Source organism: Anneissia japonica, unplaced genomic scaffold (genome assembly GCF_011630105.1).
Source record: "Anneissia japonica isolate Jap-2015-1 unplaced genomic scaffold, ASM1163010v1 scaffold287720_len810639_cov167, whole genome shotgun sequence".
Classification (NCBI taxonomy): Eukaryota; Metazoa; Echinodermata; class Crinoidea; order Comatulida; family Comatulidae; genus Anneissia; species Anneissia japonica.
Genome location: NW_022736945.1, coordinates 189,711 through 204,828, shown reverse-complemented (window position 1 = coordinate 204,828; position 15,118 = coordinate 189,711). Strand labels below are relative to the sequence as shown.

The following is a 15,118-nucleotide window of genomic DNA, read 5'->3' as shown; positions in this document are numbered from 1 at the left end:
ATGTTTGATTATTAGAAGTATTCTTGCATCTTGTTTATTTTGTTGATGAGTATCATTGCTTATTTTCTAGTTTGGTGTGTGCAGTAAGTTATGCAGCGCCCTCTGGTGAAAAAATGTACTTTAGAAAATTTTTCAAATTTCAAGTAAGTTACAAATATGAATTTTAGAAGTTTTCTACTGTTTTTTATTTCATGCTCTGTAATTGTTTAATTATGAAAAGAAGATTAATTAATTGCTTTGATCTACGTCTCATTAGAATTTTGATATGAACTTATTCATTTCTTTTAAATGCAAATCAGTTATTTTACAGATTTTAAATTTCTTCCATTATCCTATTAGGTTTTGAAACCACTTGATGTGAAAACAAAGTTTTATAATGCTGAGGTAAGCTAATATTGTAGTTGTGATATTTAATAGGAATATTGAACTTGTACAAATTATATTAAACATATTTGGAATGGTGTATTAATGACATTACTGGATTCTAAGATCTAAAATAATTACTATAATTTTTGACCAAATTATAAAAAAAAATATGTTCTTATCAATCAGTCAAGCTACTCAAATGATGAAAAATGGGATATAAGAAACATGATTTTTTTTTTAAATTTGGCTTTCAAATGTTAATATAAAATACATAAATTATGTATGGATCTATAGGTGGCATTTCCATGTGCTCACAATATAATTATGCCAAGCCTACATCCATCCATCTTAGCCTGTAGATAATGTTAACACTCTGAACTCACCACACTCTGATTGGCTGTTTACTGACTATATATGACATGAATTGTTGGAACTACTTCTGTAATAATTTATTTTTCAGTAATTCTTATGAAATGATCACTTCCTTTTACTTATATACCTCAAATGTCTGCAGGACTACAGACGCTTCCGAGGGAGAGTGTTCTATGCAGTATGGCTTTTGTCTAATTACATAACATGTATAGATGTGTGTGTGTATGTGATCTATGTTTTAACTGTGGATATGTGAAGCCAAAAACTTTTGATAATTATTTAGTTTGCAAGTAACATTATTATACAGTAGATTTGCCTGAAATGTACCCCTTTGATTTTTAGTACAGTATGTATATATATGATTTGTAGATGTTGGGTAATTGACTTAGTGACCAGGTAATAAAAAGAGCCCTTTGTATGCAAGGCATGTTAGCTGTAATGTATATTATACACTTCTTTCTGTTGTTCACTGATTATTGAATGGGTCTGCAACAAGATACACAGTTATACAAAAGTACAGTAACCCTGTACTTAAAAAAGTACAGTAACCCTTTTCATATCAAGTATGATATGTCTTTTCTATTTTCCCCTTATATTACTTAGCAGAGGATTAGTTTAACAGGTGTAGTGTATATTGAAGAATGAGAAATTTAGTACTTTATATAGCTTTGTTTATAATTGTTTCAAAATTTAAAAAGAACCACTCCAGTAATTTCCTACTAAGAGAAGGAATATAGATTTATTTAATTAGATATGAATATATTTTCATTTTTGTACACAATTGTTCATATCTTGTATGAGCATATTTATATCATACTTTTAAATAATTTAGTTTATTAGATTATAATTTATTTAATTTATTACTGTATTTATTTTATCAGATAAAATGTTATCATATTTAAAATCTTAATTAGATATACCAAAAAATAATCTATTTCTTACATTACCTTATTAAAATTATATACATTATTCTAAAAAATGTCTTGATGTTATTAATAACCATATTGCTATGCAACTGTTGTGCTGTAGTTGCCATGGATACTATATTGTTGTCCCAAATATTAACTTTGTGTTGATTTTCTCCTTACTATGTTGTTGTGGTGTGTCTGCATGTATAAACTCACTGTACCCTATCCCTGCCACAGGACTTTGTTGTAAGTTGTAGAAGTTTGCATCTAATTTATTATCTCATATACCCCCTCTCCTCCCTCAATCATTCTTTCCATCTTCTTATCATTTTTATTCTTTTTTTTTGCAAGCCATTCTGTTTAACTATGTATGGTCATACAATATAATCCATTTAATATAGCTCATATTTACAGCTCTATGAATAACTGACTCTTTTTTTTTTTCTAACAAAATCTTAGACATTAAAAATTTCCACTTTATATTTTTGGCAAAAGCTTCTTTTTATTATTTAGGTCTTATCTCTTTACTACACTGAAACTTATTTTTCTTTTAATACATCTTTAAATGTATTTATAGGTCAACAACCTTTAAAGATTGTATCCACCTATTATTTTATAATGTCCATTGTGAATTACTTATTTTCTTGGAGTGGAGTTGAACAGCTTAAACCGGTTTTACACTAGGTGTATTTATTCATGAGAATCGACAGTGTTAGTTTGCTTCCTGATCTCTGATTGGTTGCGCATTTTCTCACTTCATAAAAAGTAGAAACAGTTCGAACTACTGATTTCGCTGAAGCGAAAAGCTTTTGATTCGCATGAATAAATTAGCTTAGTGTAAAACTAGTTTTGGTGCTTAAGGGGCTTGCCTTTTAATCCCGGGGTACTGGATTCAATCCTGTCGCAGCACATCTTTGATTTCTCAAGAATAAAAACAACTACCCTCTCTAGGCCTCAATAAGATTCTATCTTGTAAGTGCCTAGTGTGTACTTGCTGTTGGATGTGAAGGGGGAAAAATATTATTTACCTTCTGATGTTCACCTTCACTAATTTTCAGCTAATACTTTTCATAATGTTCTTTTAATACTAGGGTCATATTCACCATCTAATACAACATATATATGAACACTTATATAATACATTATAACATAATCAACTTATCCATATTTAATTGTCTGATTCTATGTTGTCTCTTTTTTTAATGTTTTTTACTGTATAATGAATGGAGGTATATGTATTGTCATATTCTGTACTGTATGTGAATTTTAAAAGGCTCTTATTATTTTCTTTGAATTATGTCAGTTAATTTGTAGTTATACCAACACATACCCGTTCTGGGCAAATTATATCCTTCAGACAACTCATATTTAATGTAGGCCTTCTCATCATTTGTTCAACTTCTTTTAATACTATATTGGGGATTCGGTCTTTTAACACGTTATATTTTCATTGCGGATTTTTTGGGCTCAGTACGGACTCCAAAAGTATGCATTTTCTTTTAGGTTTAAGGTGTATGCGGATTTTATAAGTCCGCAATGACGATATAACATGTTTTTTCTTTTTAATCTGCTTCTCAAACAAGTATTACAAGCAATAATAGTTGACTCCATATTAATTTCTACTACTTTAAACTACTAATATTTCTTAACAAATCTCTACATGTGTTGGTGCAAATTTTTAGTAACGGAGTAACATTTTAATTAGTGAGTAGAATGGTGAATTGGTACAAGTTGGTTTAACTACAGATTGTCTGCATACTGCAATTATACTGTCCTTGATAGTTTAGAATACCATCTATACCCTCATCCCACCCATTATATCATTTTTTTTTCATTTGTTTTGGTTTAGTTGGATTATAGCACTTTCAGGTACTTGTTGGTTTTCTTTCTGGTTCTCACTACATGACTTGTTTGGGTAAAAACTTATCCATGTTATGTACACAAAATATTTTGTTTCTCCTTCATATTTTCATCAGCAATTTTCAATGTCAAATATCTACTGAAAATTGTTGTCATATCCCCTTTACTTTCTTTTATAATTTTTTTTTGTATATTTTTTTATACCATTACCATTATTATTATTATAACTAAAATGTATCTGATTAGAAGTATACAATCATTTTGTTGAGAGTTATAGTAAATTTTAGTGTCTATGCCTATCATAATATATGATTTTATAAACTATTATTTAAGGTAATACTTTAATATAAAATGTATGACGTAAGTGACAAAGAAAAAAAATCTAAAAATTCATTAAAATTTTTGAGCAGAATATTCAAATATTATAAAATGAAATACTAAAATATTATCATATTTTTGCTCTCAGTTAATTAAATTGATATGATTTGAAAGTTGTATTTCAGCTGGAGGGCTGAAATACAAGTTACAGTAGTGCACCGTCTTTCGGAAGAGACGTTTAAGCCGTTGGTCCTGTGTGCAACGTGGCCTTGTGCTCATTAAAAACACAGTACACTCTTGGAAAGGAGTAGGGGATTGTCTCCCGGTGTACCGCCCAATTCACCACCAGAAGGACTGGAAGCAAGTTTTTGGACTTAGTCCGTTATCTTTGGTGTGATTCACACCAAAATACTCCTATCCCATCCAATCGTAATGATAACCACAAAGAGCAATGCTTAATAATTTTTAAGTTCATATTGCAAATTAATCAATCCAATAACTGGTTTTTTAATTAATTTTGAATAAATTTGAATAATTCATAAATGTTGATTACAGTGCAATTTACAATTTAAAATTGTTGATAATATTTGTGGTATTACTTTTAGTCAGATGAGGTGTATTTGGAAGCACAGATTCAGAATATCACAAACTCACCAATGTGCATGGAAAAAGTGAACCTTGAACCTTCACCTAAATACAATGTCAGAGAACTAAACACAGTTGAACGAACTCAATCTAAGTAAGGACAATTACAGACCCTGTTACAATAAGAACCTTATCTAGGGATGCAATTAGAATAAAAGAAATAATAGTCTAAATAAATATTGGAATAAATAAATGTATTATTGATGGGAAGCAAGAATCAATGGATGAATAGATAGATGGACGGATAGATGGACGGAATGACTGACGGACGTAATGATGGATGGACGGAATGACTGACGGATGAAATGATTGATGGATTGAATGATGGATGGATGGAAGGAAGGAAACTTGAAATATGAAAGTGCTAAGTATTAATGCAGTAACTGGATTTTTTTAAATAAGGGGAAAGAGGAGTTTTTTTGACATTTTTTATTAATACCTTGTGCGTTTAGTATTTCAAATTGATATCCAAATTATTATGTTTATATTGCACAGTGAAACTACATTTGGCAAGCTAAACTATCTTAATCCAATGGACGTCAGACAGTACCTCTACTGCTTGACTGCTAAACAGCACCCAGGTGCACTGAAGGTGATTCTTAAAGGAGTCTCCAACATCGGCAAGCTTGACATTGTATGGAGGACCAACCTTGGCGAGAGAGGGCGCTTGCAGACTAGTCAGTTGGAAAGAGTGGTATGTTTCTGCATCACTTGATTGCAACAATACGTGTTGTATGTTATGTGTAATGTACAAAATATTTTAATATTCCTATTAATTTTTTTATGCTTTTTTAATTAAAAAAAAAAATATGATTCATATTTCTTGTGTTTATAGGCACCTGGTTATGGTGATGTTCGGCTCGCAATCAATGAAGTACCAGACGGCGTACAAATTGAGAAACCATTTAATTTTAAGTGTCAGATAACAAGTTGCTGGTAAATATATTTTTGTATACAGTATTTTGTATGAAATATTTTATTTACAATATATGTGATTTCTTTCAGGGATGGATAAAAAAATGCCAACATAAAAATTGTCACCTTATTTAAAAAATAAGTTCACTCTAACGGAAACATAATTACAGTGAAATTGCTAATGTGTTTTATGTTGTACATCTATTTTCTATATATTTTAATGTAAAGTAGCGCTCTATACCAAAATGGTCTCAAATTGCTTGAGGTGTGGACTAGGTCTTACAGATACTTGCTTCTCCAGGTCTGTTCATGTCTGAGCCATCTGGTAAACTGATACCAACTACTGTTGTCTGTTTTATCTACCTGATCTATTGATGGAATAAATTTTTTCCTCCAGTGATCGAACAATGGAATTAAGACTTGTTCTGACAAATACCACCAAAGGTCTACATTGGATAGGTGTGTCGGGCAAGCAGCTGGGCAAGCTTGGGCCGGGTGCCAGCATGGATATTGATCTAACTCTGATGGCCTCGATACCGGGCCTACTGGTGAGGCTTCAGTTTACATCTGAAATTATCTTGTGCTTATTTAATTTTTAAAGTAATTTTTGTCGAAGGCTATTTTTACACTAGAGCACTTTGGACGTATTTATGCTAACACAAACAAAGTTGCTAGGTTTGTTTCAATCAATCTTAAGTGTTGTATTATAAACAGACTTGGGCTCAAGCGCATTGAAGAGTTCCTTCTGGCTATACCAAACTAGATTTTTTTTTTATATTGCAGAGCATCTCCGGTCTAAGACTGACTGATCAATACCTTAAAAGGACATATGAACATGATGACATTGCTCAAGTATTTGTTTACACAAGCTTAGAGGGTGCATGAAGAAACAGTGCAATATTTATTCCTTGGGTCACACTCATGTTATAAAACTTTATTGAAGGATGACATTCCAAATGTAAGCAGACGTCAGAATGGTGGCCTGTGATTCATGGTATTTTGTTAAACAGTAATCAGTATATCCAATACTGTACATTGTATTGAATTTGGAAACTCCTGTAACATGGTATATTTATATTTTTTAAATCTATTCTAAATTGGTACGGTTGATATAATAGAATGTTTAGATACATGCTAGGTAATTTTTTTTTTTATACCTGGTCAGAAATGTCTATCACTATAAATATGATAAATATAGTTTTCTGTACAAACAAATTAAAGCCCATAATGTTTATTTGTTAATTTTCAATCTTTACGACAACCTGATAATTATATAAGATATATAAATGTATCTTATCCAAATCCAGAGTAAGGCTCAAGCCACTAAATATAATAGATTGGCTCATTGCGATTTCAATGAACCTATAATAGTTACTTAAAATGTACAGTATATACAATTTAAGTGAAAACAAGTTGATGTATAAAGTTAAATATACTGAATAAATTAATTATAAAGTATTCAATGTATAGTTTGTTCATCATATTTTAAAATGGTTTGTGTAAAACATACACACTGTACATTTAGTGTTCATGAAATACAATAAGGGGGAAAACAGTGACTCATTTCTCAACTCATTCCAGCAGGGCCACTGCATAGTCAGGAGTGGATTTAGGGGGAACCGGGCCGGCCTAGTCACCTCTTTTAGAAAGGAAGAAAGAAATTATTATTGATTGCCTGAAACATTTCAGAGGTTATTTCTGGACATCTAGAAAACAGTGTTGTCTCTCAATCAGCCCCTCTTTCAGACATTACTGGATCCGCCCCTGATTGTTTTTCCCCTAATTCAAATAACCGATCAGCGGTAGTATGTACCAACATGGAAATGACGCTTAAATGCTTATCAGCTGGTGTTTTTAATTATTGTCTTTTAGTCAACTCAATTTTATATGCTAAATTTAAACTATAAAAAGTTACTGGTTATCTGTTTTACAATTGAGTCTACCTTCCTGATATCACAATGAGGTTTAAGTTGACAATTTCAATACTTGCAGTCTTCCTGAATCGTCATTTTGTTAAATGCATACAGTAAATTTGGCTACTAGTTGTATCTTCTAATTACTGTACATTGTTTTCTCCAAAATATGTCTATGGACAGACTCAAATCCTAGAAATTACATAAATTGTGTGGTTTGGTGTTTCACTGTATAATATAGCAAGTATACTAAAGTGTTGACAAACATCGAAAAATGTATATTTGACATTACTGAAAAAAAAGAGAATCCACTGTGGATATTAATAAAGAGCTTGAAAAGATGCAATTTACTTGGATGTTTAGAACATATGAATGACTTGGCTTTGAGGAACATTTGATGAACAATAACCAAGGAAGCGAGTGCGCTGCAGAAGCACACTTCTCCAGGACTCGTACCCTCTTTTTCTTCCACAGTTTCCATTTTAAACACTTAGCACCATGGACTTAGCAATAAGCAAGTACTTCAACAAATATATTGGCCCTAAAATCTGGCAGGAATTGGCTTTCCAATTTATTCATATTCTCTACGTTATAAGCTTTAAAATGATGGGTCATTTACGGGAATCAACTATTTCCAAAATTATGAGTAAAACTATTATAGCTTCTTTGTACACAATACTTGTTACTTCAAAGTGCTTATTCCTTGCATTTACAAAGCGCTATCTACCTTCACTATAATGAAAATTTCCCTCACTTACAACCCAACCATAACCAACATAGTATGCTAATTCTGCTGTTAATTACTCAGTTTCACACATAGTGAGAGTACGCTGGTTTTGGGATGGCATGCCTCAAATAAGCATTTTTTAACACCTCCTGAAATCAGAAATACGATCTTATAAATCTGAACATTGAAACATCATTTTAAATTACCAAAATAAACAAATCAACTCAACTGCATTAAGATAAAGTTTTCAATGATTTACAGACTTCTACAAAAATCCCTTGATTACCAGCTCAAATTTAGGGTCGACAGTAAGAATATTGGGCTTGTCATGCCAAAAACAGTATCAGCGACCTAAACAAGAATAATGACTTTTTAATATTTTCATATTCTCCACATTATGATATTATAAGCTTTAAAATGAGGTCATTTACTGAAATTAACTCATTATTGCTAATGTTATAAATAACAGTATTACAGCTTCTCTGTACTACAGTATACAACACTGCCACATTCTTAAGCTAATTACTCGGAATACCTTTACGCTGGTTTTGAGATGGCAAGCCGAATATATTTAGTCCAACAAATGCAAGTGGAGACAGACACAGGGGTATACAATTCTCTCCCCCATGGTGGAGCCACAACAGAATACAAGTGCCGCCTTGCACTTTACAAAATAAAACTGTAGTGATGAAGAAGATATACATAAAATGGATTATGTGACTCTGGTACTGGAATTATAATTTGTAGCTGTTATGTAGGAAGAAAGACACAATAGCGATGGATTGAGTGTGGAATGTTGTACATCTGGATGTTGTCAGTACAGGGGTCCCAAGTTAAAAAAAGTCACTTCCGGGAGATCTAGTTAAATGCTTAATCCCCTTCCCCCCCCCCTCCACCGGACAGGTCAAGCCCATCATTGGACAGAGCTTGTCGGGCAGTCGGATTAAAAAATATATAAAAATAGGCCCTTGCCAAGCTAATACAAGTCTGTCACAATCAGAGAGTGTCATTTCTGACCATCCAGAGGTTCCTATTCTTAAAAAAATCTCATTTGGGAAAGGGAACACCCTCTCAAACCCTTTCCCGAGCTCGGGCCTACCAGCCCAAGTCCCCTTGTTGGACAGCTCAGAACCCCCCTCCCCCACGCCTCAGAAAATATATCCTAGAGCAGCCACTGGTGCAGAAGAATGTCTCAATTTCCAGGCCAGTGACTTGCAGGGGACTTATTATGACCCCTGGTCAGTATGTGATAGAATGGAGAAATTTTCTGAACAAAGTTACAAACTGATTTATCTTTTCATTTTCAGTGTTCATTTTAACATCTGGTTAAAACAACAGGTTAGGGATTAGTTATTTCCTCTGTGATACGAAGGACATTTGTAAAAAGTGTTCCAATCGAAAATATATATGTAACAGTACAATATAATTTTAACAGTACAATTATTGTATCAAAGTTAGTCATTAAAAAAACTCATATCAGTGGATATGGCAGCAACTCAATATAACTTCTTCATTTGATTAATAGGAAAAAAAATGAAACCATTTCATTACAAAAAATTGACAACATCCACAGTAGAAAATTAAAATATATATTTGGTAAATAAAAAATAAAAGTATAATTTGTATCTCAACCAACCTACTGTATTTTAATATATATTTCAATGATTAATGATTTAACTAATTTGAAGGTTAGCTAATGCCATCATTCATTTCCTTGTCTTGTGAAAATTGTTTACTCGCATGTTAAAACCTTTTTTTTTTCAAACACCTGAAAAGAAATAAAAGGATATGGTTAAACCAATGTCATGTTTTGTTCATCAGTATTTAAGCAAGTGTTATATATTTTGCTTTTTTGATTGCTGTTTCAATTAATCCCTTTTTCAAGGTGTGCACAAATGATTAAGTTATGGTTACACAAAAGTGCACAACCATAATAATGTATAAGATCTGGATTACATTGGCCCTGTATTTTGGGGTAATAGAGTTTTTTTTCCCAATCATTACAACCGCTTCTTTCAAATAGATATGTATAGGTTTTTACACAAAATATGTCAAAAAAACCTTTATTGTTGATCTAAAAGTCAAAGATAATAGACTCTTACCCCCAGCACCTCCTTCTGGGGGAGGCTGTTGATCGTCTCCGCCTGGCATCTGTTGGAATTGCTGTTTTAACTGTTCAACTAATTCAGGATTTTGCTGCTGGACTTGTTGTGCTAACTGCTGCCCTCTGGAGTTAAGAATGCAAAAAAATATTCAGTAGCCATGTTCCTATTATCACAACTTGACAAAAGAAAAATATACTGTACACATAAGATGTTCTACATAAATGGCCATGGCTGTTAAAAACATCCTAAACAAATATTAATTTAGTTTTACATACGCTCTTAGTAGATTTGATATGCCGTCAGGTTGTGCTGCTGGACTACTGTCTGCCGCTTGGTTAGTTGGTGGTGTTGGCTCTGTAGTAGGCTGGGTGGTGGCAGGGGCCCCACCAGGTCCTCCAAACCCACCAGCCATTCCTTGACCTAGTAATCCCTGCATCCTATACAAAAATAAAGAATGAAAGTATAAATGAAAAAGTGAACAAGTGAATGAAAGCACTTTGAATAAATATATAATAAGAATAAATTGTTGAATATATGAATTAAAGATAGTGGAGTGTTAGCTGTAAATAAATTGTCTTTTTTTTTTCTAGAGTTCCTACGTAGCTACTAGTGTGTATGATTTTTCTTAAACACTCCTTCTGTGGCCGGACAGGGGGCTGAAATGGACCAGTACACCGGGGTAACCCCTACTCTTCTCGAAGGATGTACTGGGTTCTTTAAAGTGCACACGAGCCAATTGTGTACACTGGACCTATAGTTTAGCGTCCTTATCCGAGAAGACTTGTTCCACCACCAGAACCATAGGCAAACGTGCCGTTTGAACCAGCGCCAATATTGTGGCTGTATGTCACAGTTCCCCTGTCTTAACCGCTTGGCCAATGGGCTCGCTATGAAGGTGCTATACCACAAATTCCAAATGTCTTCAGATCAAATTCTTTCAAGTATCTCCTGCCATCCAAGCTCATAACATTTTTTTTGTTTCTTGTAATTAGAAAAATGTCTAATATAATAGAAGCAGCACTATTTTTTTATGAATGACTGTAATTGCAATAGTAACATTTTGTAACAATAAAATGTATAAACAGTTAATCTTACATTTGCTGCATCTGTGGGTTAGCCATCATTTGTGATGCCTAAAAATGGAAAAAACAAATGTTTATGTCAGGGATAGACATAAAAATGGATTGGAGAGCCAAAGTGAATTTCTGATTTAACACTGAGGCCAAACTACTTTGACATTTTCAGAAAAACCTTCATGCACTTTTTAATACTGCTTTATGCTCAGCTATAGTTTTACTTATTACAGATGATCGGTGTTGGCTGTAAAAAAGGTTTTTGTTCTAGCAAAAGAAAGAAGGCGTGCTGCATGTATAGGATTATTACAGGCCACTAAAAATTGCCATTTGGCTCAAAAATACTGTTCTTGTAGCCTTTTAGCTAAAAAGCAACTGATACACTCAGTAAAATGAAAATGGCATGATTACAAGTTCAAAATAACATAAAACTGAATGTAGCATAAATGTAATAAACAGTATAAACACCAAGATAGTACATACCATATTCATTAACATTGGGTTATTTAAAACAGATCCTAAGTCCATACCACCAAAGCTAGGTTGTCCTCCAAATCCAGTAGGAGGTACCTAAAACAAAAAGACACATCATTTGAATACGGAGACTTTTCCAAAAAAAAGTATATAATTCAATATAAAAAGAAAAACCAAGTTTAACTTACCCCCATACTAGATTCCTGCATTTTTTGCTCAGCTATGTTAAGATTTGCACGGTGGCCTTCATTCGTTGGGTCTAATTCCAAAGCTTTTGAGAATGACTCCTTTGCATTTTTATGGTCATTCAAACAGCTGTATGATAATCTGGAATGGGGGAAGGTGAAGGGAAACAGAGATCATCATAAAATTCTCAATTAAAAGTAACACAAATCATTTAAAAATGTTAATGAATACCAAGACATTTCACAATGCACTTGCCAAAGGACTTCAGAACGAGTGTGAATTAAACTTGCAGTAACAACTGACCACTCAAAACTTGTTATTCAATAGGTGGAGCCAAAAATAGCGAAAAATTATATCTAGTGGTCATTTTTCATATTTTAACCCACTTAGAGAGGAATCAATTTGCTATGCCCATTAACATGCGCATGTTATACAACCGCACAAGTATAAGTTTATATATAATCGGTATCTTTATTCAAAAAACTCCTTCATAAAAAAATACATTAGTAGCGAAAAGCTAAACTGCTAAGTTTACTTCCAAACACTCCATATATATCTATGAATGGCTGTGTTTTGAGTGACCTTAGCAAAAAGATTTCAACCCAAGACAGTGGAATTAAAAATCAAAATAGATATAAGCATCTTAGATACAAATATCTCACAAGAAAAATATACGTTTTTAAAGAACTTTACGGACAAATAAAGCAAAACTTTAATTTATAATCTTACCCTAATCTTCCATAAGCTTTGCTATATTTTGGATCTATAGTAATTGCTCTGTTTCCATCATCAATTGCTTGCTGATGTTTGTTAAGCTTGTGGTAGGCAGCTGCCCGATTACAATAAAAGACAGCATTGTTATTATCAATGCTGATTGCTTTGCTGTAGCAATTAACTGCATCTTCATATTTTTCTCCTTTCATAAATTCATTTCCTGAAAGATATTAAAGATATACTGTAAAACATTCAACTTAGTGTCATTTTTTCAGGGGGTTAGGTCCAAGTAACAATTGCAAGCCCTAGATCTGCCACTGCACATATACTTTTTATCAAACATTGATATTAAACTGACAATTGTTGTACATACCTTCCCCCTTAAGTTGTTCTGCTTTTGCTTTGTCCTCCTCTGAGATGACAGCTAAACCTGCTGCTGCTGCTATTGAACACCCTCCAGATGCCTTATCAGCAGAGGAGTTTGAATTAGCAGAGAGCTACAAAACAATAATTACAGTGATTATAATGGAAATTTGTAAAAGCAAAGTGTATTTAAATGAAGAAATGAAACTGTAAATTATGCTTATTTTATTGTATTGTAGTGTTTGTTCACTGAATTCTTTTCTAGAGAATATTGTTTTAAAGAATCTTGCCTTTCTGTATTAAGCATAGTATTACTGTTATTTATTAACACTACAGTTTACTATTGGAAAGAGCACTGAGAAGGCTAAAGTGTGTATTCATAATATTGCCTCACTTTCGCTACATTATAACATTCTATTTACTGCAATTGTTACACTGCATAGCTTTCCCCAATGAATAAATCAGAAAAGCTCCCGTTTCAACCAACCATTCAGCATTGCCAAAAGCAGATTAATTATTTATTATATTTATTTATATTCATCTGCAATGCAATACAATTTTCTGTATTTTATATGTGCCAAAAAATGTCTTTAATCTTTAATCTTTAAAAAGTCAATAACAAATGTACAGCCTAAGTTATGTTACAAAATAGGTCACAATGTTAAATTATGTAAATTCAAAACTAATATCATGGCTCAAGTACTTTACTGTATATGGTTATCTACGAGCTGCAACTTACCCCAGTAGCTGATGTAAATATATCTAGGAGTGACTTTCCCGTACTAAGTTGAGACTGAATGACATCATCAGAAATGCTTACACCATAGGCACTCTCAAGGCACTGCATAGAAACTGAAAGGACAGAAGGTCAAACTTAACAGTATAAAATTCAATATTGATAACTGATGTTTAAACAACAACTGTCTACATTACATTAATTATAACTCCCATGTTATAAAGAAATATATTTTTTGAAGGTATATATTTATTATTGCGCTCATCCTAGTATAAACACGTAAACAAACATGCACAATGTGTAACCTCCTCCACTTCCAGGGAAGTATTCTAGTCAGTTAATTTAGGGCGACGTCAATTTTATTGCACATCAATATTATACTCTGAAATAGAGAGTGACATATTAAAAGGGTCTTGCTCAAGGACTAAAGCCAAGGAATAGACAGCTGTTGGTGTCCCAACATCAGAGCCCAAGACAAGTTCAAGTGCTATGCTTTACAGTACCTTCCACACTTTCTGTTGCATCTTCGTTGAGGGCTCCACTTTCGACCTGCTGATTCAGAAATTCTAGAATAGCATAGACAAGCCTGTTTATATCGGACATCCTTTTTAAACTGGAAGATAAATAAACTGTAAAATGTGTATTACAATAGATTAATTGATGTAAATCAGCAAATCAAAAAAAAAAAATGTTCCTGAGAATAGAGTTTAAATTCCTAAACACGCCTACAGTACTTTTTTATGTACGGTTGAGGTTTTTGGAATGTTTCTAAAATCCAAAACCAAAATTGTAAATTTTATTATAAATCCACCTGCAGAGCTGGATCCAATGGGTGCCTCAACTGTAGCCTATTAATCTAGGCTCCAGATGGATGGATGGGTTCAGCAAACAACAGTCCACACAGCAACAACACACACACACACCCACACGTCAAAAAAGGCCTAGCCTAGCTTGGGGCCTTCTTTTGAGGGTTTACTTTGGAAGTACACATAATGTGTACTACTTGTTCAGTAATCTGTAATTGTATGGAGTGTACAATATGATTTAAATTGCTATGATGTATAATATGTTGGCCAACATTAAGCTAGGCCCAGCATGCTAGGCACTTGTCATGCCGCATGCTAATAAATAGTAAAGATTGATTAGCCTAAAGCCTAGGCTAGCCTAGTCCGGTAGGCTATGATAGGGAGATAAAGAACTCTCTGCTTAGCCTAGTAATCATCGACTTTCTGGAATGCCATCGCATAGATTTATAGTGAATGTTAACAATTGTGTATATCATAAGTGATAGCAATCATTTTATAAGTTGTATAGAGAACAAGAAAACAGTACTCCTCCTACCTTCTCGTGTCTAGAAAATCATGCACAAATCACAATCACACGTACTAAAGAACCTACTAGAGAGCTACATCCCCATTGGCCATTGACTGTATTCGACTACCA

General features: G+C 33.1%; 2 protein-coding genes across 5 annotated transcripts in view; one reads left to right on the top strand and one right to left on the bottom strand.

The window, feature by feature from the left end:
- The window catches only part of LOC117117015 (trafficking protein particle complex subunit 13-like), a 10,384-nt gene extending 2,794 nt beyond the window's left edge, over window positions 1-7,590 (top strand). Inside the window, exons 6-13 of one of the 3 annotated variants that reach the window (XM_033261185.1) lie at window positions 71-143; window positions 340-384; window positions 881-916; window positions 4,430-4,563; window positions 4,965-5,163; window positions 5,305-5,405; window positions 5,782-5,932; window positions 6,168-7,590. In XM_033261185.1, the coding sequence (XP_033117076.1) occupies window positions 71-143; window positions 340-384; window positions 881-916; window positions 4,430-4,563; window positions 4,965-5,163; window positions 5,305-5,405; window positions 5,782-5,932; window positions 6,168-6,269 (841 nt within the window). In that variant the 3' untranslated portion in view covers window positions 6,270-7,590. Of the gene's footprint in view, window positions 1-70; window positions 144-339; window positions 385-880; window positions 917-1,883; window positions 1,893-4,429; window positions 4,564-4,964; window positions 5,164-5,304; window positions 5,406-5,781; window positions 5,933-6,167 lie in introns of all 3 variants that reach the window. The other 2 variants (XM_033261187.1, XM_033261188.1) reach the window with 2 other exon arrangements.
- LOC117117016 (small glutamine-rich tetratricopeptide repeat-containing protein alpha-like) lies at window positions 7,223-15,118 on the bottom strand. 2 transcript variants are annotated; one of them, XM_033261189.1, is made up of 11 exons: window positions 15,017-15,118; window positions 14,179-14,288; window positions 13,679-13,791; window positions 12,950-13,073; window positions 12,592-12,796; window positions 11,865-12,003; window positions 11,686-11,772; window positions 11,225-11,262; window positions 10,405-10,566; window positions 10,127-10,251; window positions 7,223-9,792 (listed from the first exon to the last, which is right to left on the bottom strand). In XM_033261189.1, the coding sequence occupies exons 2-11, from the start codon at window positions 14,276-14,278 to the stop codon at window positions 9,785-9,787; spliced, it is 1,101 nt and encodes a 366-aa protein (XP_033117080.1). In that variant the 5' UTR covers window positions 14,279-14,288; window positions 15,017-15,118; the 3' UTR covers window positions 7,223-9,784. The 2 variants fall into 2 exon arrangements, with proteins under 2 accessions (XP_033117080.1, XP_033117081.1); XM_033261190.1 differs by having other exon boundaries at window positions 14,179-14,304; window positions 15,017-15,082.